General features: G+C 52.2%; 7 protein-coding genes across 7 annotated transcripts; 4 read left to right on the top strand and 3 right to left on the bottom strand.

The window, feature by feature from the left end:
* Positions 1–4,542: 4,542 nt before the first annotated feature.
* PODANS_2_3920 (uncharacterized protein) lies at positions 4,543–6,306 on the bottom strand (the record flags this gene model as incomplete). The annotated part of the gene is made up of 3 exons (XM_001911108.1): positions 4,543–4,720; positions 4,919–5,526; positions 5,581–6,306. The coding sequence occupies 3 exons, from the start codon at positions 6,304–6,306 to the stop codon at positions 4,543–4,545; spliced, it is 1,512 nt and encodes a 503-aa protein (XP_001911143.1).
* A 2,422-nt stretch (positions 6,307–8,728) lies between these two features.
* Positions 8,729–10,058, bottom strand: PODANS_2_3910 (uncharacterized protein; the record flags this gene model as incomplete). The annotated part of the gene is made up of 2 exons (XM_001911107.1): positions 8,729–9,654; positions 9,713–10,058. 2 exons carry the CDS (start codon positions 10,056–10,058, stop codon positions 8,729–8,731), a joined length of 1,272 nt encoding a protein of 423 aa, XP_001911142.1.
* Positions 10,059–10,341: 283 nt separating this feature from the next.
* On the top strand, positions 10,342–11,227 carry PODANS_2_3900 (uncharacterized protein; the record flags this gene model as incomplete). Its single annotated transcript, XM_001911106.1, has 3 exons — positions 10,342–10,485; positions 10,550–10,568; positions 10,626–11,227. 3 exons carry the CDS (start codon positions 10,342–10,344, stop codon positions 11,225–11,227), a joined length of 765 nt encoding a protein of 254 aa, XP_001911141.1.
* An 826-nt stretch (positions 11,228–12,053) lies between these two features.
* On the top strand, positions 12,054–13,927 carry PODANS_2_3890 (uncharacterized protein; the record flags this gene model as incomplete). Its single annotated transcript, XM_001911105.1, has 2 exons — positions 12,054–12,130; positions 12,208–13,927. 2 exons carry the CDS (start codon positions 12,054–12,056, stop codon positions 13,925–13,927), a joined length of 1,797 nt encoding a protein of 598 aa, XP_001911140.1.
* Positions 13,928–14,330: 403 nt separating this feature from the next.
* Positions 14,331–15,239, bottom strand: PODANS_2_3880 (uncharacterized protein; the record flags this gene model as incomplete). The annotated part of the gene is made up of 1 exon (XM_001911104.1): positions 14,331–15,239. The coding sequence occupies one exon, from the start codon at positions 15,237–15,239 to the stop codon at positions 14,331–14,333; it is 909 nt and encodes a 302-aa protein (XP_001911139.1).
* Positions 15,240–17,183: 1,944 nt separating this feature from the next.
* PODANS_2_3870 (uncharacterized protein) lies at positions 17,184–20,024 on the top strand (the record flags this gene model as incomplete). The annotated part of the gene is made up of 2 exons (XM_001911103.1): positions 17,184–17,973; positions 18,025–20,024. 2 exons carry the CDS (start codon positions 17,184–17,186, stop codon positions 20,022–20,024), a joined length of 2,790 nt encoding a protein of 929 aa, XP_001911138.1.
* Positions 20,025–21,205: 1,181 nt separating this feature from the next.
* Positions 21,206–22,165, top strand: PODANS_2_3860 (uncharacterized protein; the record flags this gene model as incomplete). The annotated part of the gene is made up of 3 exons (XM_001911102.1): positions 21,206–21,418; positions 21,481–21,694; positions 21,759–22,165. 3 exons carry the CDS (start codon positions 21,206–21,208, stop codon positions 22,163–22,165), a joined length of 834 nt encoding a protein of 277 aa, XP_001911137.1.
* Positions 22,166–22,436: the final 271 nt, after the last annotated feature.

The raw sequence follows: 22,436 nt of genomic DNA, 5'->3' as shown, positions 1-22,436 counted from the left end.
GCCGACATCTTCCGCCAGACGCAGGCAGAAGCTGAGATGTGAGAGTTTTTGATCACATCTCAAGAGTTCTGTCAGCGCACCGGCAATGCCGGGCTGGTGGTTCCTCTTCGGCTCGGGTTTACACCAGCAACGCTCATATATCGAAGCGACAGCCTTGCTCTCAGCCGCCAATTCTCACCAATCATGGCCTGCACAAACCACCATATACGGGCAGTCCTGGCCAAATCGATGCCCTTCGTTGCAGGCCACGAAGAGCTCGTCTAATAATTCGCCAACCAACAGCTACACGGCACATTATCGATCTTGCTCGCACATTTCCATGTTTGTTTTTCAGGGTCTCGACCAGCAAGACCCTGAGATCCAGATCGACATAACCCGTCCTTTGCTGCCAGGTTCAGGACAGCCCCATGGGCGCGCAACTCTTGTCAATTCTCCAAATCAACACAAAGCGACAGCTGTGTTGCAAGGTGTTCATCATTGTGCAGCAAGCTGCAGCGGGAGGTCACGACGTGATTGGCCAGTCGCTTGCGTGTCATTCAGAAAACGGCTTTTCCACCAATGGTCAGGCTGCAAAACGCACCCCTGTCTATCGCCAAGCGAAGCTCTGACGTAGATGTGCTCCAGCCTTCGCGCCGGCTGAAGTCGTCATCAGGAGGGGGCAGATGCAACCGACACCCGCTTTCATGCAATCTATTGAGGGCTTTTTACCCTTTTTCATACTACTTCATTTTTTCTGGATTATTCACCGAGCTTATCATCATCATCATCATCGAGCGCGGCGTTTGGGTTTCTTCTTGGGTGGAAACGGATGGGAAATCGGGATATGGGAATTCTGGAATCATGGCATCATGGGAGGGTTATTTGGTCAATCAAAAGGGAAGGGAATGTTACACGCATGGGTGGATAATTATCCTAGGATTTAAGAGATACCCACAGAGAATATTCAGGGTTTCTTTACGAGATCGAGATCATGAATATACACAACAAAGATACTCAACTCGCTGCTATTCCTGAGAGCTGCTTCCTGTGAATGTTAATGGTTCTAGCTGTACAATGCGTGGTGTGGTCGGGTATGGAGATAGCCCCCGCGGCCTAAGTAGCACAGAAAACCAGGGCAGGTCCCGCACCGAGTGCAGCACGGGGCGGGCTACCGAGACGAGCAAGTGAGAAGAGAGGTTGCTGTGCCAGTTGTTCTGTTGTAACGGCTTCATTGGACACACACTTGCAGATGTTTAAGACCCCAAGTCTCATCCAGTGGAATAAGCCGCTGCAGGAAGAGCTTACTTCCCTGCTTTTGAAACTGTTGCAGCTTGCAGCTTTCAACAGCTCAACCAGCCCCTCCTGTATGCACACAGCCAGTTCTATCATTGGAAACCACAAAAATTCTCCGCGGTGCAGACACGAGTTACAATGCATGTCGCCTGGAGCTATGAAGAGGAGATGATCAACAACCATATCATCAACAGTGCCAAATCACCCACTGACTGACAGTGACATATGCCTGATAGACAATCCTCGATAGTGTCAAGACTCTTTAGATGGCTAAAAGACAAACATCTTCGGCACTTGATACCCACATTTGCAGCAAAGAGCGAGACAACATTCTCGGCTCGCTTGGCAGGGACAGCTTGGTCCATAACTCGTCGACGATGACGTCCATCGGGATTCACGGAAGAGCCCATCCAACAACACAAGCGGGACCAGCTCCGGCAACAGGAGCCAACAGAAAAGGGTCTTCTTCTGCTCACCTTCGGAGATTATCTCAACCCTGCGTCAGTTGAGCTATTATCCTCCCACTGCACATACCCGTCACTCCGAAACAACACAGGGTCCTGCTCCTGGTGGAACTCTTGTTCCCCAACGACGATAATGACATATCACCGACTCCGACCGACCCACCCGCTGCATATGACCTCATGCTGCGTTTTCCGGCCCTTACGCACCTTGTCAACCATGCATCGCACGTTGCTGTGAGGTAGATAGATGTACGACACACAGCCGGCACCTCCAATAGGCGCAGGATTCCGGGAGGCTCTCCGAGAACAATAAGGTGACTCGCGCCTGCGATTCCTTGTGAAGATCACATTGAACAACCGCCCCCCTCCCCGCTCTCGACATGATTTTGCGGAGACAAGGAACCACAACGCGTCAGGCTGATATCGGGGTTTGCTGCAACACAACACAAACCCCTGGTGCCCAAGTATTGATGAAATGGTATATCCGCTCGGAGTGAAAGGGGAGTCCTGTAGCCAAATGACGCAGCCATGGTCTCTGTTTCTTTATATCTGAAGGCATCGTCACTTTTTTCTCTTTCCCTAGTGTACCGATGACATAGCGATGATGATGGCATCAAAACTAACCCCAATCCAGAACCAGCCCAAGCCTAACCCACAACCTCACGTGACAGCACATATTACACACTCCAATTTCGCGGAAAGGGAGCTTATCAAGAACACAGAGACTCACGGATCTAATTCCGCCATCTTTTTCTTCTCCCTCCCATGGTTGAATAAAACCCCCCCCTCCCGCTCCCGGGCACCTCGCCAAGCAGTCACCGAAAGGAAACAAAAGAAACAGAACGTGACATGTTTGGCCGGTTCGGACCGATCTCACACTTTGATGTCCGATCTGGGAATACCATCATTTTTTTGCCTTGTCTGGATGTCTGCCGTGACAACTGCCTGATGACAGCCGTTGAGAGTGCGGGGGAGGAGTGAAGTGAGAGGAACAAGCTTTTTGGCAAGTTGGCAGCAGGGGACAAGGTGGACAAGAAAGAAGGCCAGGGCGGAGCATTTTCTCCGCCCACTTTTCCTTTCCCAGTCAAGGCTCGATACCAGAGAGGGGAAGCATCGTGACCATTAATTCCAAGGGCGATTAATTTTGTGAATGAAAAGGAAAGATGAAGTTTATGTAAAATCGAAACCACAAGAATATTCCTGTCTTGTTGGATCAGCGGGGAGAATCAACCCCAACCCTGGGATGATCCGTAGCCAAGAGGTTCTGGAACCTTTTTGCTCTCCCAAAAAATTATTTGAAGTTCTGGACTCGACACAACTCGGCGCTACGTTTGCGAAAAATATGAATAAAAGGCGAGGGAGATAAAGCATCACGGGGAATCACGGGCAGTTTAGGATGTCGTCTGACAATCAGTTCATCAAGAAGCAAAAGAACAAATAGACCAGAATATTATTTCGCTCGCCAAAAAAGAAAAACAGGCTTTTATTTACCTTTTGGACCTGCATTGCATGGAGAACAGACAAGACCCAAGCACCTTACCTCTTCGGCCCCTCGGGATGCACCTCTCTGGTTTTAAAACGGGCTGGCTGGACGGGCAGCAGTTTTTGAGGCTTTCCATCCTTCCCGTTCCAGGAACGGAAGGGATCTACGGTGTTTTTTTTTTTGGTGATGCATTTATTGAAGTCCTTCCCCCGGGTTGTGAATAACTAACTGCATGAAACGGGAATGGTTCCTTTGTGTGAGGTGCGGGTCGGTGACAGGTAGGTAGTGTATGAGAATGGCAAACACACACACCCACACCCACACCCTCTTCTCGGTCTTCGGGGCTTGTTCATGGCTTTCACTGCCCCATGGACAGCTGTACTGTACCAGGCTCAGTCATGCTGCTACTACCTGCATCCTTCAGGTTATTACTACCCCAACAGTCAATGATGCATGCCTTCTCCTACCGCCGAAGGGGTGTATAGGTGGTGTTTTGTACTCTCGGCAACCTGCATTTATGACACGAGCATACCGCCTCACGGAAAGACCACACTACAGGCTCGGGGCAGACACGCCGACGTGTGGTGACATTTCCTTTGACGGGACACAAATATCTTGGTAACGGATACAGTCGGGTAGTACACCCCACGCTGTCTGGGAACGGAGTTAGGCTTCTAGACTTGTTGCGAGAGGGGCCTAGAACGTCTCGCCGATCATTCTCAGGCACCAACCACAACAGGGGGTAGGGGTGGCAGGTTAGGGTTTAAAAAGGCTTTGATGCCTTATATGCTACACTACATTACACAAGACAGCACCAAACCTAGACTACTATATCCGCGGCCGAATACACCGCTGAAAGATCTAGATCTCTCAATGACGGGGTGGGTGCGTTATCTTTGTGTGTGTGAATGTAGGTTAGTCAATTTCCCGACGAGGTGACATTTGGGATGGTCACTTGATGAGAATGGACGGACGCCTTGGGATAACGTTCCATCTTCACCAGAAGAAAGCGAAAAAGATATCAGATCTGGATGGTCGGTGGTGTGTCACCTTCTCGATTGGATGAGTTCCAAGTCTTGTGTTCAAGACAAAGGCAGAAAGAATAGGGGACCGAGACAATCAGAAAATAAGGGACTGAGACCCAACCACAGCCTGATTTGTTCGTATCCCGTCTGACAGAGGGGAACTGACTGTTGTATAACCTCAAACCTCACCGCCGACTTCTAGGTAAGTCATACATCATGTCGAAAATTACCAAGTGTTTCCTTCTTACAACGCCCATCCCTATCCTATCCTATCCTTACTCGTGATTTGTACAACCTCTCAACCCTCCATCTTCACATCGCCGTCCCCTTCCTTTTTCATCTTGCCCAGATTCTTCAACAAGTAACTCCTCTTGAAGTACTCATTAGGATGCACAATCGTCTCCAACTGCGCAGCCGTCATGATACCCTCGTCCTTTGCCCTCCTGAGCTCGTTCTTGTGAACGTATTCAAATACCCTAGTAGTCAAAAGAATGTCAGCAATCTAGACCACCCCTCGTACGAAATACAACAAGCAAATATGCAGGGTCCTTGTTTCACAACATGACCCAGTCCCCATCCCCATCTAGCCAAGACATCTGGACCTTCTAGACCTTCCCCCCCCCAAGGTCCAACGATGCAAACCAACACACAACATAAACAGATCCAGAACATACCTATTACAAGCCATATGAAACTTCTGCTTCTGCTTATCCTCCCTCACCCCCTGCAGCACCCCCTTATCACTAATCCCCACCCCCTCCAGCAGCGTCATCAAATTCTGCTCGTCAAAATGCCTGTACGGACACCCATGCGCCTCCCCGTTACCGGGAGCATGCTCCGTTAGGATCTTCTGACAACTGTACGGACTGTAGCCCCCGCTTCTCCTGTTGGAGTCACCGCCTACATCACCGTAGACGTGACGGACGTTGTACCGGTATCCCTTGTTGAACTCGTCGTCGGTCATCTTGTTGAAGGAGGACCGCCAGAAGACAAGACATTCCTCGAGGTTTAGACCGATGCCCTTGAGGAAGAGGGTGTATTGCAGGCGGCCAAAGTGACGGAGCTTGGAGTCGCGGCGGAGGGTGCGGTGGAGGTGGGCCATGCACATGGGGAAGTGTTGGGAGAGGTTGTCGATGTTGCGGGCGGAGATCTCGGCGCCTTCGATGGCCGAGGAGGAGTTGGTGTAGACTGAGTCCGGGGCGATGAAGTTTTTGGAGAGGTGGTTCAGGATAGGGGTGAGGCGATCATCTTCGTCGAGGCGGGGGAGGGCGCGGGCTGTGAGCTGGGGAGAGTTAACTTAGGTATATGAGGGGGGGTTGGGAAAAGGGGTGTTTACCTCCAACGACTTCTCCAGACGGGCGTTAAACTCCGTCATGACCATACTCTGCTGCTCCCTCGATGGGACATAGGCTTTCCCCCTTTTGACAAACACCTTTCTGTGCTCGATCAAATCAGGGACTCTTTCCCAGTCTACCTTTGACCACTCTTCATCCTGCACCGTCGGTTGCCCTCTCTTGCCGGAGAACCCAACTGTAGCTGCCAGCTCGGCGGCAAGTTCCGTTTTCTCTTCCTCCGAGACTGGTTCCCAATCAAGATTCAGCGTGCGCACAAAAGCGTTGCGCTCCTTCATGTCATCGCCCTGGAAGCGCAATCTGAAAAGCATCGATTCGACACGAGTAAACCGACGGCGCAAGTCCTCCGTTGAAGAGAACGCAAGACGAAGAATAAAATGGCTGTAGTGATCTTTTTGCCTCTGGGCGAACAGCTGGGAGTGGTTCGAGCTATTGTTATCAAGAGGGAGGTATTTCTTGAGTAGTGGTTCCATGTGCGCCGCTGTTTCCGCCGGTGTCTTGTTCCTGAACGAGCAAGCCTCGAGCTCGGCAAGAATCCTTAGTCTGTCGATAGCCCATTGTTCAAACTGCTCGAGAGTAATATCTGCTGTTGGAGGGGTGGTGTAGAAGTTGAGGCGGTGGGGGTATTGTTGCGGCTGGTAAGTTGCCTCGGCGAACTGCTTCTTGCGATGGTCGACGACATTGCGCCTCTTGGCGTCGATACGGTTCATTGTGGTTGATTGTACAGCGCAACTTCAAAACTGATTGCTCAAGAATCACGAGCGTATGTGTTTCGTGGAGTTGTTGACTGGACAGGTCGGCTGGCGCAAGGGTGCTGAGTTGAGTGGTGGACAATTATGGCGGGAGACGCGTCTCGACGCGTTAAGGGGATCCACCCGATTAAAAGATCTGGCGCCAATCAATCGGTCGTGTAAGTCAGCGCAAAGAACCCTAACCCTGTCCCTGAGCTGCTGGTTCGACTCGCTCCCAGATCACAACCACTCTGCTTTTTTGTTGACAGCTTCACTCTTCCGGGAGCTTGTTGATGGGACATCTCCCTCAACACCGCAGTTAAATAATAATAAAAAAGATCAACAGCTTCGAAAATGACAAAAAAGCTCGCCGGCACTTCGAATATGCAGGTTGTAAGAGGCATCGCACCCCCCCGAGTGCTAGACATCAAACTCCCCACGATACCAACGATCGAAAACCACCTAATAACAAAGCTTACAGGTAGAATTGAACCCTGGTTTTCTAGGCAACCGCAAACACGACTTCGACCCGCTCCATCGCTTTGTCCAATCTGACCACCCCCCCCATTCTGGCCCGGTGGCTGACGTTGCTTGCAAGGTTGGATGCGGGAAATGATATATGTACCGTGGTCCTCTTCCCCGGAGCATTATTCTTGCATCCTCTGACTTGACGCTTCTACTGGGCTGGTGACTGCCAGCATTGCTGCTGCTGCACACCCGCTGCCTTGAATATTGTGCTTGCTCCGTCTTTGAAGCTGCCACCACGACCATGATGATGCAGTTCTGGTGTTGAGCTTTTCCTCTGATTATTTTCTTCAACGCAACCATTTCCATGGCAACCCGTAACAACTACATATCCACCATTCAAACTGCTTTGTGGAAATAACCCATCTGGAGTTTGAACATTTCCATGTCTGCTATTCTGAATCAACTAAACATTCTCATCAGTTACCACCCTCTTCGCCCTCCTTCGCAACCGTAACCTCGACCGCCTCGTGTCCTCTCCATGCGTGTATAGTTCATCACTGCTTGTGTCGTCATCTACCGTGTGATTGCTTTCGATTGTTCGGTATCGGGAGATTCGGTCTTGTCGTGCTTCACGTCTACGTCTGCCAGTTGATTTCCGGTGACGGGGTCCGACTTCTTGCACAATCCGATCGTTGTTTTCAGTGAGCTCATTGGATGAGCGAGCAAGAGGAAGATTAGAAGAGTGGTGGCTTGGCCCAAAGCTGATTCTTCTGAGAGCGGTTCCGATGACGATGACCAGAAAAATCGCACCGATGACGAAACAAAGAATCGAGGTAATGCCAAGGCTGTAGTGTTGACTTTCTTCTGGCGTCGAGTTGGAGCCCCATAAACTAACTGACAAAGGACGCCATCTAAGCAGCGAGAAGCCGGGTGGAGGAGGAAGTGTTTTGTTTCGAGCACTCATACAGTTCGAAGCATTGAAGTTATGCTTTTGGATTATCAGTCACTTTTCCATCCGGGTCTGCTGTTACAAAACAAAAGGCCTTACTTACAGACTCGCAAAACTCGACAAAGTCTTTGGTCGAAGTCCACTGCGCCAACTCGTTTGCTGTTTTGGCCTCTATCACCGAGGAGACGGCTGCCCAGATACCCGTACAGGTCAGAGCTAGTCCAATGACACTCATCGTGATCTTCACCCAAATATCGAGCCGGCATAGCCAGGGGGTGTGTTTCCGAGGCCCTTTGGAATAGAGAACGTCCGAACAAAGCGCGGCAGCACCACTCCAAAACCATGACCAAGCAATCCATATTGTGTCTGTAAGCTGTTCCCAATTCCATATTGGAGGCATTTTGAGCATGTTACCGAGTCGAGAGTCCATAGTGATAGTTTGTTGAACAAGAAAAACGCATCAAGAAGTGCACTATGCGCCACCAGGAGGACCCTTCGCGGTCTAAAGTCAACTGTCACCTTTGACCCCCACGCCCCATGGCAACAGCGTTGACGATTTGCAAAGTCCCATCCATATCAGGAGTGGCCTGCAGCAGTTATTTTACCCAGGTAATGCGGTCAAGACCTTGCCCGTGCAACAATGCGCGAGGCTGTAAGATTCATTGCCTTCTGATTGGATTAACCAGCTTGCCAACCCTGCCATTTCACCGAGGCGGAAGATCACGATTGCCCGTGGAGTGCCGTCCGTGCCGTCATTGCTTCGGTCTGCTCTGAAAATGGTCCTCCATGGCGGGATTTCGTCTTGAGCCCGAGTTTGGCATTCGTCACAACCCACACGTTTCTGCGTAATCACCAGCCCCTTCAATCCCACCATTTCATCCCTGTGAGATTATAGCAAGATTTCTGACTCTAGCGGTGAGGTGTAGCCAATTTCTCTCCTTTATTGTGATAAAGATGAGACTCCGCCTGTTACCATGCCTCGGCTCAGTCTCTGAGATCTTCAGCCCTGTCCAGATCGTCATCCAGTAACGACTCCCAGTCCTCTTCTTGGGGTTGAACAAGTTCGGCCGCGGAATCTTCGGATCGTTGTGGTACTGTCTCCCCATCGTCCACCTCGCCCACTGAATCTTCCGAGCCAGCAATATACTCTTGCAGCTTCCATATCAGCATGTTCAGTCTCATGCTCGCCTGTCCCCTCAACATATACAATGATCCGTCCTGAAGTAATGTAGATTCTTGTCTTAACTTGGCCAAGTGTTCTCTGCCCAGCACCACTCGCATGTCATGCACTGCGATCTTCTCGCCGAACTTTGAGCCTTTGATAGCCAGGGTCGAAATTGCTGACGGAACGGAGGCCATCGCGGGGCCAGGGGAAAGGCCTTCTGGAGGCCCGAAAAACAAGACACATTGCCGCTGCTTCAACTCGCTCACTTCGTTCCAGCTGTTGAGCTTGGTAACATATTTGCGTGGTCTGCCATCTGATCCACCCTTCTCAGCCAGATGAGCGGCATGTATGAGACCTTCAAAAACACGTTTGCGCATTGTTTCCAGCAGATAGGTATCCATGTCTTTACGCCATTGAGCATTATTCAAGGCGGATGTGTATCGCCCCGTCCCGCTCTCAGTTGCACGTAGTAGTCTGCTGGAACTCGAGGAATACATGCCTTTGGGCGTGACGAGTTCTTGTAGAAACAAATGGCTGTTGAGAGTATACGCAGAAGGGCCCGGAAGTTCGGTAGCGGCCGGGACCTCCCCTCCTTCTTTTGGAACTTTACTCTCAAGATCTTGTGGCATCCACCATGTTGTTTCTGTGGTTGGATCCTGGCCGAGCTTGAAGCGCTGCAAGAGGGGTTTTGGAAGGGGTGTTCCGGTGATATCACAGGTTCTGACGCGCTCAGCGAGCATTCGGGCTGTGTAAATTTGTTAGAGCCCTGCGAGAAGCAAAGTGAGGCCTGGGAATCAACACACCATAGGGATTTCTCTCCAGTTGCCTGCGGAACTTGTCTTTTGGGCGGGCAGCGTGCTTTGGCTTTGGTTTGGTGAAATTATTTCGGGCTTTGTGAAACTCGGGATCCATAATTGGGGAGAGGGGTAAGTTTCCGACGACGGTTGTGACTGTTTTATTTTCTGGATCGATGTTCAAGGATTCAACTGAGCGCTCATATGCTGACTTCTCATCGTTGTCTCTTGAATCTTCTGCCTCTCTTCGAGTAGTGTTGTGGAGTTGTCGGTAGGTTCGTAAAGATCCACATGATGAGGTATAGGATTCCAGTGCTACTGGCCTGGAGAGACCTCTGCCGAATCTTTGCAACATCTTGTGATTGTTCTTTGGAGGTCCGATGAGGGTTTCTTGCAAGTGTGTAAGTGAGAGCAATGATATCCAAATTCTCCTGCCCACTCGGGATGTGTCCGTGCGCACCCTGTGCCGTGCGACTGTCTTGGCAGGTCGGTTGCCAAGCCGTCAACGTCAGCGGAGCTGGGGGAGCTTCTTGGAGCTGTCCCTCTCTCTCCACCATCATCGCAACCGTCAATTAGATTTGGATTGTTTACTTTCTCGCGACCTCCCAATCCAGCTTACCACATATCGATACGCTATCATGAATACTCAAAGAACAGCTTTTCACCTGCTCAGGCGGTTAGGCGCCTCGCATTGCCGCCGCACCTCCAAGTTCAGCACATTCCCAGGCGGCATCCCTCCCACGAGTGGCGGCATCCCTATGCCATACATCACAGAAGTAACAGTACGTTGGCGAGCGCTTCTGTCTGATATCCATTTGTCTTTTGGAAAACTTACTAACTATTCAGGCTGGCGGCTGGCGAACATGTAAGCCTTGGGTTGCATGAGCATTCTAGGACTCGGCGATGCTGACCCTTCTCGAAGCCGATATCTTCTCCAAACTGCTGCAGGAACGGATTGTCTGCCTCAACGGAGCCATTGATGACACAGTTTCAGCCTCGATAGTTGCGCAGCTTCTCTGGCTCGAATCGGACAACCCCGACAAGCCAATTACGATGTACATCAACTCACCTGGCGGCGAAGTGAGCTCTGGGTTGGCTATTTACGACACCATGACCTACATCAAGTCCCCGGTATCGACTGTGTGCGTTGGTGGCGCCGCATCTATGGCGGCTATTCTCCTGATTGGAGGCGAGCCAGGGAAAAGATATGCGCTCCCACACAGCTCCATTATGGTCCACCAACCGCTGGGAGGGACACGAGGTCAGGCGTCGGACATCCTCATCTATGCGAACCAAATACAAAGGCTGCGAGACCAGATCAACAAGATTGTACAGAGCCACATCAACAAGTCCTTTGGCTTCGAAAAGTACGACATGCAGGCAATCAATGACATGATGGAGAGAGACAAGTACTTGACGGCAGAGGAAGCCAAGGACTTTGGTATCATTGACGAGATCCTACACCGGAGAGTCAAGAACGACGGAACGATGCTGTCCGCAGATGCGAAGGAAGGGAAGCATTAAGGCGTTCTAGTTGTACGAAGGGCGTATGGCTGCATGCCGCAGGCGGGGATGCCTGCAGGAGAGAGTGTTATGACCGCTGCAAAAGGGGTGTTATGACCATCCATCATGGAATACACGGCCGCCAGCACCTTGCAACGGGCCCTACACCGGCATCCCGTCCGATGGCGGATACCCCCCCGGCTGTCCCGGCACTCTTGGCTTGATGTGGGGATTCTGGAACCCGGGTGTTGAACTGCTAGACAATAGCATGTATTGGAACCCCATTACCTTGACCTCCCAATTCATACGGTAGCAGTCTGGAGACCGAGGTCAAAATAAGCTACGGGCTATCCACATGTACTGATACAGCTTTCTTGTAAGCAGAAGACGTTAGCCTAGCGGAAACCAGAAAAGCCACCAACTACATAAATACTCAAGAACAATGATGGGTTCCCGTCTCGAAGTGTGACCTTCATTCTTGGGACAAAGATGACCCCATCTCACTGTCTTCTCTGCTGGCATCTGTCCTGCTGCTGGACCAATGAAAAAGCTTGTATTCGTATTCCCATGCAGCTAAAAAAAAGGGCGGGGAGCTCTTGTGGGGACCCCTGTAGCAGCGTCCCTGTGACTGTCACAGCGCACCACGACTCGGGCAGCCATCTGGAAATTTTAGCTCCGACTTCGCCCAAAACTTCCATCTTTATTCCCCAACCCGACACAGCCAGAAGAACGAGAAGGGTCAATTGACTTGTCCTCACTGTCTATTAAGTCCCTATACCCTCCACGGGCTGTCAATTGGTTCTTTCTTCTTGTTCTCTTCTCTGGCACAGTCATCGTCATATCAGCCATGCTCCCCTCACTTCTGAGAGCTGGTGCTCCCAGAGCTCTGGCCACTGGCCGGGCCCTGCCCATGAGAAACCAGGCGTATGTCTCCTCTATCAAGCTTCAGAGCTGCATTTTCTATCGCCGAGATCAAGAAGCTTACTGTTATCCTTCTCTAGCCGCCTTCTTTCTACCACTGCCCGCCGCTATGCCGATGAGAAGCTCAACAGGGTCTCGGCCACCATCACCCAGCCCAAGTCCCAGGGTGCTTCTCAGGCCATGCTTTACGCTACTGGTATGTCTGAGGCCGACATGAACAAGCCTCAGGTCGGTATTTCGTCCGTCTGGTACGATGGCAACCCTTGCAACATGCACTTGCTCGACCTCTCCGGTCTCGTCAGAGACAGCATCAAGAAGGCTGGCCTCGTGCCCATGCGCTTCAACACTATTGGTGTCTCCGACGGTATCAGCATGGGTACCACTGGTATGCGTTACAGCTTGCAGAGCAGAGAAATTATTGCCGACAGTATCGAGACCGTCATGAATGGCCAGTGGTACGACGCCAACGTTTCCCTGCCCGGTTGCGACAAGAACATGCCCGGTGTGTTGATCGCTATGGGCAGAGTCAACCGCCCTAGTATCATGGTGTATGGTGGTACCATCAAGCCCGGCTGCAGTGCTGGTGGCGAGCCCATCGACATTGTCAGCGCTTTCCAGGCCTACGGCCAGTACCTTTCCGGCGAGATCGACGAGAAGCAGCGCTTCGACATCATCCGCAACGCTTGCCCCGGTGGTGGTGCTTGCGGTGGCATGTACACTGCCAACACCATGGCCAGCGCCATCGAGACTCTCGGTATGACTCTCCCCGGCTCTTCCAGCAACCCCGCCGAGGACCCCAGCAAGAAGGCCGAGTGCGAGAGCGTCGGTGAGGCTGTCAAGACCCTCCTCAGAGAGGACATCCGCCCCCGCGACATCATGACCCGCCAAGCCTTTGAGAACGCCATGACCGTCGTTACCGTTCTTGGTGGCAGCACCAACGCCGTCCTCCATCTCATCGCCATCGCCGACTCCGTTGGCATCAAGCTCACCATCGACGACTTCCAGACCGTTTCCGACAGAATCCCCTTCCTCGCTGACCTCAAGCCCTCCGGCAAGTACGTCATGGAGGATCTCTGCAAGATTGGTGGTACCCCCTCCCTCCTCAAGTTCCTTCTCAGGGAAGGTATCATTGATGGCTCTGGCGTCACCGTCACCGGCAAGACCATGAAGGAGAACGTCGAGGCCTACCCCGACTTCCCTCCCGAGCAGAAGATCATCCGCCCCATGAGCGACCCCATCAAGCCTACCGGTCACATCCAGATTCTCCGCGGCTCCCTCGCCCCCGGCGGCTGTGTCGGCAAGATCACTGGCAAGGAGGGTCTCCGTTTCGAGGGTACCGCCAAGGTCTACGACTACGAGGATGGCTTCATTGAGGCTCTCGAGCGCGGTGAGATCAAGAAGGGCGAGAAGACCGTCGTTGTCATCCGCTACGAGGGTCCCAAGGGTGGTCCTGGTATGCCTGAGATGCTTAAGCCGAGCTCTGCCATCATGGGCGCTGGCCTTGGCAAGGATGTTGCCCTCATCACTGATGGGCGCTTCTCCGGTGGTTCTCACGGCTTCTTGATCGGTCACATCGTGCCCGAGGCCATGGAGGGTGGCCCCATTGCCCTTGTCCAGGACGGTGACAAGATTGTCATTGACGCCGAGCAGCGTGTGCTCAACCTCGAGATCCCTGCTGAGGAGCTCGAGAGGAGAAAGAGCCAGTGGAGAGCCCCCGAGTCTAAGGCCAGGAGGGGTACTCTTAGGAAGTACGCCCAGCTGGTCAAGGATGCCAGCCACGGCTGTGTGACTGATGCTTGAACGGGCGTAGAAGCTCGGGAACTTTGAAGGGATGCAGAAAAAGGTATAATTTAAGGGTGGGACTTTTTGTTTTGTACATATACTGATCTTGTTTTTATTTTGGCATGGGAAAAGGGCGCTTATTGTTTGCCTGTTTTTGGGTGGTTGGGTGCGGAAAAAGATATACCAGGTTGGCGGTTGACAAGTATAATCAAGCAAGAATTTGATGAACTTTTTGTTACATTGGGTTCCAATTATCGACACGGACATGATCTTCTCGTCCTGGTATAATGCTAATGATCATGCATGTTCCAAAATTTCCCAACCTCTATATCCGATCTTGATTCCTTCCTGCTTGCCTGTAAATGCGCATTAAAAACATCATATCACAAACCAACCCCTGACCATTTGTTTCACCACAGCTCTACCTTCTCCTCTTATTCCAAGCCTCAACAAAGGCATCCTTCTCCTTCAACGTCAAGCCCACCCTCTTCGCCCTCCCTAACCTAGCCAAGGCCTCCGCGACATTGTCCAGCAGCTTCTGCTCCTCCACCGTCACCCCGTCCTCCCCACTGGGCGTGCTCTCCTCCTGGCTTGAAACCCCATTGACGGCCTTGGTGGTATTCACCATCCCCTCCGCAATCCTGACCCTAATATAATGCGTCGGCCGCCCCAGCAGCTTCCACAAAAACTGGATCCAAGTTCCAGGCACGGGCGTCGTAATATCAGGTGGCGTATACCTCATACTGACAGGGAAGATCTTTGCCTCAGCCGGCACAGTCAACAAGGCCGGGCTCAACGGCAGAATCCCCTTTCCATTCGTCGTGCCCGATTCCGGAAAGATGGCAACAACCCTGTTGGGATTCTTCTCGATGATCGTCCTCAGGTCGGTGAGACTACTTCCCGGAGGAGGGGACAAGGGGGCGGGGGACAAGGCATTGATTATTGCTGCGATGAGCGAGATGCGTTGGACTTTTCGGGAGTGGGGGTAGGAGACGACAAAGATGGGGTCGAAGACGGCGGCGAGGTAGAGGGCGTCGACGGGGGAGGTGAAATTGGCGGCGATGAGGGAACCGGGGTGGGGGACGCGGGAGGGGGGTTGCTGGGAGAGGGAGCCGCGTTTTACGCCGTCGAGTTGGAGGTCTACCCACCAGATTCCGGGGATGGAGAGGTAGGTCCAGAGGAGGAGCTTGTGGGCCACGGCGGGGAGGGGGAAGTGGTGGAGGAAGAGGAAGTAGAGGAGGGTGTAAGCGAGGAAGATGGGGAGGCGGATGAGGAAGAGGATGGTGGAGGTTAGGTTGCTGAATATGGAGGTGGGGGAGGAGGTGGGCATGAAGGGGGATATGCCGGACCCTGTGATGGAGAAGGTTAGCGAGGGTGTGACATGGTTAGAGGGGATGGGATGGTAGGCGGGGGAGAGACATACCTCTGTCGCGAAACTGGGAGAACTTCTCCATGATGCGATGGGATGGGGTTGCGATGCGCGGCAAGGGCGGTTGCGGTCCTTGGGATTATTTTAGTGCCGTATGTATACGAGGACGGGGGTGTCGTGAGTGTATGTACCGCAGTAGTAGTTGCGTAAAGTGTTGATCCGTGTGATACAGGCAAATGTAGGCCTGACGTACGATTAATAGATTTCAGAGGCTTTCACTGGCCAGATATTTTGAAGACATCATGCCTGTCCAGTGGAGCATGTGAACGAGTGGCACGTGCGCTGTAGAGACCAGTCTCGCTACAGAACTCTGGGACAAGGGCACACTGGAGACACTGGCTCACTGGGGACGGTGTGGCTGGAATGATTCCGGCGGGATGAGCAGATCAAGGCAGATGAATGGACAGGAGGACAGGAAAGAAAGCTGCACCCTAACCCTTTGAGCGGGGTATTCCGGGACACACATTGACACACCGCCCCCCTTGCCCCGTGGAAACTAGTAGATGCAGCTCTTCCAAGAGAAGCTGGCTGGGACTCCGCATCGGATGAGAAATTAATGGGGAGAGAATCTGCTTGACATCTTCTACCTCTTCATCCTATCCGTCCAAGCATGCCACTCTCTCGCCAGTCTCTGGATTGCTGGCCCTGCTCAATCCACGTTTCCTTTGTTCACCATGTACCCCACAAAACCCCACACGGCGTCGTCCCAGCGGACCCCTCCCATTGGCTCCCGTAAGCAGTTTCGTTGCCCCGGTGAAGTAAACACAGCTTCTACCATCCGTCTTTCTACGCTACACCCGTTGAGGAGAAGAGGCACCAGTCCAGTCCCAAGTCCCAGGGAAGACCCGCCTCTGTTCACGACTGTGTCGCACCCCCCAACTCAAACTGGAGCACTGCTCCTATCGCTATCCTATCTGCTCGTCCATTTTCTTATTCCTCGCATGCGCAACGGAGCCAACGCCAACATGGAGTCTACAGAGAACGGCGGTGTATGTTTTGAAGTCTTTCTCTCCATCTTTGATGCTGCCCTCGGACCCCCGACCCTGACACTGATATTTTGCGACATCTAGACCTTCCGCTCCGGCCTTCGCGCCCCTCGAGTCCACACGAGCACCACGACCACGATGGCCCCGAGCGCATACCTCCAGGAGATCACCAATTCGGACCAGAATGCGCGACCTCACTCGTCGGGCCTCCTCCCGTCGAAACGCACATACAATGGCGCCGGTACGTTGTCGTCACCGCCCAATCCATGCCACCCACTTGCCCTGACTGACCGAAAAGGATCTTCTGTAGTCCCAGACCGCGACGCCAAGCGCAAAACACTGGCGGAAAGAGCTGGTGAGCCTATCTCCAAATCGCAACTGCCAGCAGCTACGCCTTCGGTCTCGAGAATGACGGGCATCGGCCTCAAACCCACATCTATCGCATCTCTTGCATCTGTACGTTGACTGTTATCTCCGACTCCTACCCTGCAGCCCACTTCCCATTGCCCAATCTATCCCCACTGTCCCACACGCCATATTCCTACTCGTCATTGGGCTCAATGTCGGCCCCAAAAGAGACCAGTAACAAGAAGAGCCCCAACCCGCCAGCATGGAAGCGTCTGAGGGGCTGCTGTTCAGATACCTACCTGCGCCGCTCCTCCGACGACTGCGACCCATGGACCGACTCGGCTGGCACTGAACTTGATCATGTATTTTTCTTGCTTGCCTTGCCACAGGCCTTGATGCTAACCCTGACTTGTCGTAGACTCACCAACCCGCTACCGCAACATCCACACGGCCACCAACCACTCTTCCAGGAACCTCCCGCCATGCCAGCACCAACAGCTTTTCGCGAACCATGGGTGCCGGAAGCCGCCCACCAATATCAGGCCGAGCACCCAGCTCCATGGGCTTCAACCCATCGAACACCAGAGGAACCACGAGATCTCGACCGGCGACAGCGATGAGCGGGCGATCAGCGGAAGAAGATGGAGGACCAGCCGACCAAAAGAAAAGTAGGAATTTTTCTGCTTCCTTACAACCCCGTACCAAGAAAGTGCGGACTCAAAGAGGACGATCTACAGCCTCTGAACAGTCCGTCGGAACCCGTGCTCGAATGCCTAGCAAAGAGGAGTTGACGCTCAGCAAGCGGATGGGCAACCTCTCGCTCAATGATGACGTCGGCAACATAGCTAGCGGAAATCAAGTGATATCCAAGGCAAAAGAGCAATCCCTTTCTCTTATGTTTCAGCCGCCCGACGGACAAGAGCAGCGAAGTTCGACTCTCCAGAACCGCCGGGGGGGAGCTACCAGTCCGGACCCGTTTAGGACCACCAACTCTCAGGCCAATTTCCCTAGTGTACCAGTCACCCCGCCAGAGATCCGGAATGGCCGTGTGGCATTGGAGAAGCTGGGCACCGCGGTCAGGAGCATTGCCCAGACCCCTTGTTCTCCTACCAAATCTCCGTCTCCTAAAAAGTTACCATTCTTGACCAAGGACTCACATTTAAAAACTTTCACAGGCTGGGATGTAGACGGTCGGCTTCACGAGTTCGAGACGCAGTTCAAAGAGATGAAAGAGGCCTTTGATACCACCATTACCGACAGAAAAGCCCTCGAGGAGGCTATTCAGTTTGCGAAGAATAGGGGTAAGTTTGGCGGAGTGATATCCAGAGTTGGGGACTAACGTGCTGTTCTAGCGAGTGATCTTGAACGTGAGCAACAACGGTTGATGGACCAAACTGCACAACTACAGGGACAGATCAGCTCTTTGCAACATGACAACCTCTCCATGCAGCAAGAAAAGCAGTCATTAATCCTACAGTTCGAGAGCGAGCGGCAAAAGCACAAATACGAACTCCAGGACAAGTCACGAGAGCATCAACACGACGTCGAAGAAATCAAGCGAGGGTTCAAGGCCGAGGTCGAACAGATGAAGTGGGAACACCAACAGGCTTTGGAGGCAATGGAGAGACAATACCGAGCGGAAATGAAGGACCGACAGGCCCAAAACTCAAAGGAGCTGGAGGAGCTACGGGCCAAGTTGGGGTCAAAACAGGAGGACATGAATCTGGAAGTCCTCCGAAAAGACCGCCAGATCCAGGAATTACGGTCCCTTATGGAAGGCCTTAAGCTGGACTTGGACCGGGAACAGACGGTCAAGGGTAACCTTCAGCAGAAACTGACCGAGATGTCGACGACAAATATGACTTTGGAGGACCGGTTACGAGGCCTTAATGCCAAGATCGAATTCCTGGAATCCGACAGCAAGCAACAATCAGACTCGTTTGCTCATATGGAGGCCCGGCTGCAGGATGCTTTGCGGGTCGCTGAGGAAGCTCGCGAGAAGTTAATCAAGGAGGAGACGGAGCGCCGGGTTCTGTTCAACAAGTATCAAGAGCTAAAGGGCAACATCCGTGTGATGTGCAGAGTACGCCCCGTGCTTGGGAATTCGGAAGGCAACCCAGCTCAAATCGGCTTCCCTGACGAGAAGACATCGGCTCAGATCGACGTCACCCAAGAAGAGAAGAACAGCATGGGCATGGTGAGCCGAAAGGTAGTCCCATTCGAGTTTGATCGTGTGTTTTCCCCAGCGGTCCACAACGAGGAGATCTTTGGAGAAATTTCGCAGCTCGTGCAGAGCGCTCTTGACGGCTACAATGTCTGCATCTTCTGCTACGGTCAAACAGGATCCGGCAAGACCTATACCATGTCCTCGCCCGATGGCATGATTCCCAGAGCCACCCACATGATTTACGAGACGATTACGAAGTTGAAGGAGAAGTCATGGACATATACGATGGAGGGTAGTTTTGTCGAAGTGTACAACGAAGAGCTCCACGATCTGCTCACGCCTGGCAGAGAGTCGGATGGAAAGAAGAGACTCGAAATCCGCCACGACGACAGCCGCAAGCAGACTACAGTTCTCAACTGCAAGACAGTGGCGCTTGACTTACCCGATAAGGTCGAGATGATGCTCAAGCAAGCCCAGAACAACCGCAGCGTTGCCGCTACCAAGGCAAACGAGAGATCTTCGCGCTCGCATTCCGTCTTCATTCTGAAGCTGGTGGGTGAGAACTCGGCCACCAACGAGCGTTGCGAAGGCACTCTCAACCTGGTGGATCTTGCTGGTTCTGAACGTTTGAAGCATTCTCAAGCCGAGGGCGAGCGCATGAGGGAAACGCAGAACATCAACAAGAGCTTGGCATGCCTCGGCGATGTTATCGAGGCTCTGGGACGCGGGTCAGGCCACGTCCCATACCGCAACTCCAAGTTGACGCATCTCTTGCAGTACTCGCTCAGCGGGAACTCCAAGACGCTCATGTTTGTTATGGTCAGCCCACTAGAGGCCCATCTGAAGGAGACAATCACGAGTTTGCGGTTCGCCACCAAGGTTAGTACCACATCTCTCAAAAAGGGTTTACGACAATCACTAACATGGCTCAGGTGCACAACACCCATATCGGTACGGCCAAGTCGACGAAGAAGCTTGTCAAGGACCGGGCAACCGACTATTAAAGAGCGTCATAATGATCCCATTTCCTTTTTTGATGTTTCTTTTCTTCTGTGTGTATATGATGTTGAGAAGGACCACCTTTTTGCTTCTGGTTTGGATGGGAGCCCTTGGATGGATTTGGTGGGTGGGCCAGGGGCATATGGCAGGCAGGCAGGCGGCGACGGGGCGTTGTGTTATGAATGATACCATGAATCATTGTCTTTACTATATTGGGCCGGCAGCAAAGAGGGCCGGCGGGCTGGAGTACAAACAGTATACAGTTGTCAGAGCTGGGGAGATCTCGTCGGCTACAAGTTTTTTAGTATTTCTATTTTTAAGACCCCACGAATTATGGGCATGATTCGGGGGTTTCTTCTTTTCTGGCCCGAGGGGGCAAGATGGGGGTCGGTTGGAGAGAGAAAAGTTGAAAAAGAAGGTAGAGTTTGGTGGCGGGTGAACAGAGTTGTTGGTTGTAGGTTTGATGGGGAGTAGAGGCTTCCTGGAACACAATTGAGGTATATATGCTTGATACTGACAGAGGTTGCGACGTGCGTTGAGATATAATGACCAGCTCGAAAGCCAGCGTTGCAGCGTTGCTCAGACTCGGGTCTACAATGAATTGTTTTGTGGATGATGTCACTGGACATTAAATTGATAGGCATGTCAGCCTCGGCAGTCAACTTTACCGAGACACAACCAGGCAGGCTGTCGTTGAGATAGCATCGAGAAGCTTTATACAGTTCAGCCAACAAGCCACTATGAACAGCGGATTCTCGGAATGCTGAATGTTTACCGCGCCTTTATTTTCCCTTTCATGGAGAGCGAGTCGTTGACATTCGACAAGCGTCTTCCCCGCAACACTTGTTCCCGATGTAGGTGGGGCATTACAAATCGAACCTCTCAACCTCTCTAGTCACCCACCAGCCTGTTCCATTTCTTTCATGAGATCGATGGTACGGCAGACGGCGCAATTGTCGATCCGGCTTCTGAGAGGGTCGATTCGTCATCATTGACTAGCGGACTGGCATCGCCTATTTGTAGCATCTTCGTGAAAGTGTTGATGAGAGGATTAATAAACCCCATCATCTTGTTCAACAACCCCCACTCAAATTCTTCCCCTCTCTTTCTATTTTGGAGAGTACATACATCATTTGAAACTAATCCTCGGTAGCATACTCCCGAACCGAGCTTCAGTTAACTGCGGCTTGATTTGTAAAATAGGAGCAGTGGATTTCTAAACTGAGCTTTAGTGAGTGTTACACCAGTGCCCACATCATCCCTTCTCATCATACCTACCTTGCGTTGCACAATCCCACAATATACTTCCGTGTATATATAAGAGAACTGCTGCTGTTGTAAAGAAAATGACTGACCCCTCCCCATCAATGCAGCGCATTTCCCAGCTCGCCTCCCACTTGACCAAGACTCATCCCAAAACTTTCTTACGGAACTTTACATCCAAGATGGCGTCGAACAACAGCAACATCCACCTTTACACTGTTGGTACACCCAACGGAATCAAGGTGTCCATCCTTCTCGAAGAACTTGGGTTGCCTTACAAGGTGACGCCCATTTCTTTTAGTAAGAATGAGCAGAAGGTATGTTCCCCCCTCCGCTCACATAAGGTAGGGTAAATGTGATGTTGATGTGGAAGCGATAGGAGCCTTGGTTCTTGGAAATCAACCCCAATGGGCGGATTCCTGCCCTGACGGACACCCTCCCGGATGGCACGCCGATTAACCTTTTTGAGAGCGGGAGTATCATGCAGTATTTGGTGGATAGGTATGATACCGAGCACAAGGTTTCGTACCCGAGGGGGAGTAAGGAGGGGTATGAGGTGAATAATTGGCTGCATTGGCAGATGGGGGGGCTGGGTGAGTTATATGACAGTGAGAAGAAGGAGATGGATGAGTTGATGCTAATGGTGTTTGATGACAGGGCCTATGCAAGGCCAGGCAAACCACTTCTTCCGGTATGCACCCGAGAAGATCCAGTACGGGATTGATCGGTATCAGAATGAGACGAGACGGCTGTATTCGGTGATGGAGAGGCAGCTTGAGAAGGGGGATTATTTGGTGGGGGATCGGGCTACGATTGCGGATTTTGCTTGTTGGGGGTGGGTGGCTGCTCATCACTGGGCTGGGGTGAGTCTGGATGAGTTTCCCAAGCTGGAGGCGTGGCTGCATAGGTTGTTGGAGAGGCCCGGGGTGGAGAAGGGGAGGCATGTGCCGAGTCCGCATACGGCTTTTGATATGAAGAATAAGAGTGAGGAGGAGCTGGAGAAGGAGGCGGAGAAGAGCAAGGCTTGGGTGCAGGCGGGGATGAAGGCTGATGCTAAGAAGTGAGGGAGGGAGTGGAAGTTGGTGGGAGCGTTAGGGAAAGGAAGTAGGCTGTAAGATGAGGGCTGTAAGGGTTGTTGATGGAAGTGAATATCGAGCTATGAAATCAAACAAATAGACTTTTTCAGACTTGGTACAGAGTCAACATTTTCATATCTTCAACAACATCAATTCATTGCCCATCCAGAAGCCGTATGTGAATCGGGATCCCTTCACATAAGTGGGCCCATCTGAACGCACGCCGCCCAATCACGTGTAGCGCCACTCAGCCTCGATC

Source organism: Podospora anserina, chromosome 2, assembly GCF_000226545.1.
Source record: "Podospora anserina S mat+ genomic DNA chromosome 2, supercontig 2".
Lineage (NCBI taxonomy): Eukaryota > Fungi > Ascomycota > Sordariomycetes > Sordariales > Podosporaceae > Podospora > Podospora anserina.
The sequence above is the reverse complement of the archived record's forward strand: the minus strand, read 5'-3'. Positions and strand labels throughout refer to the sequence as shown.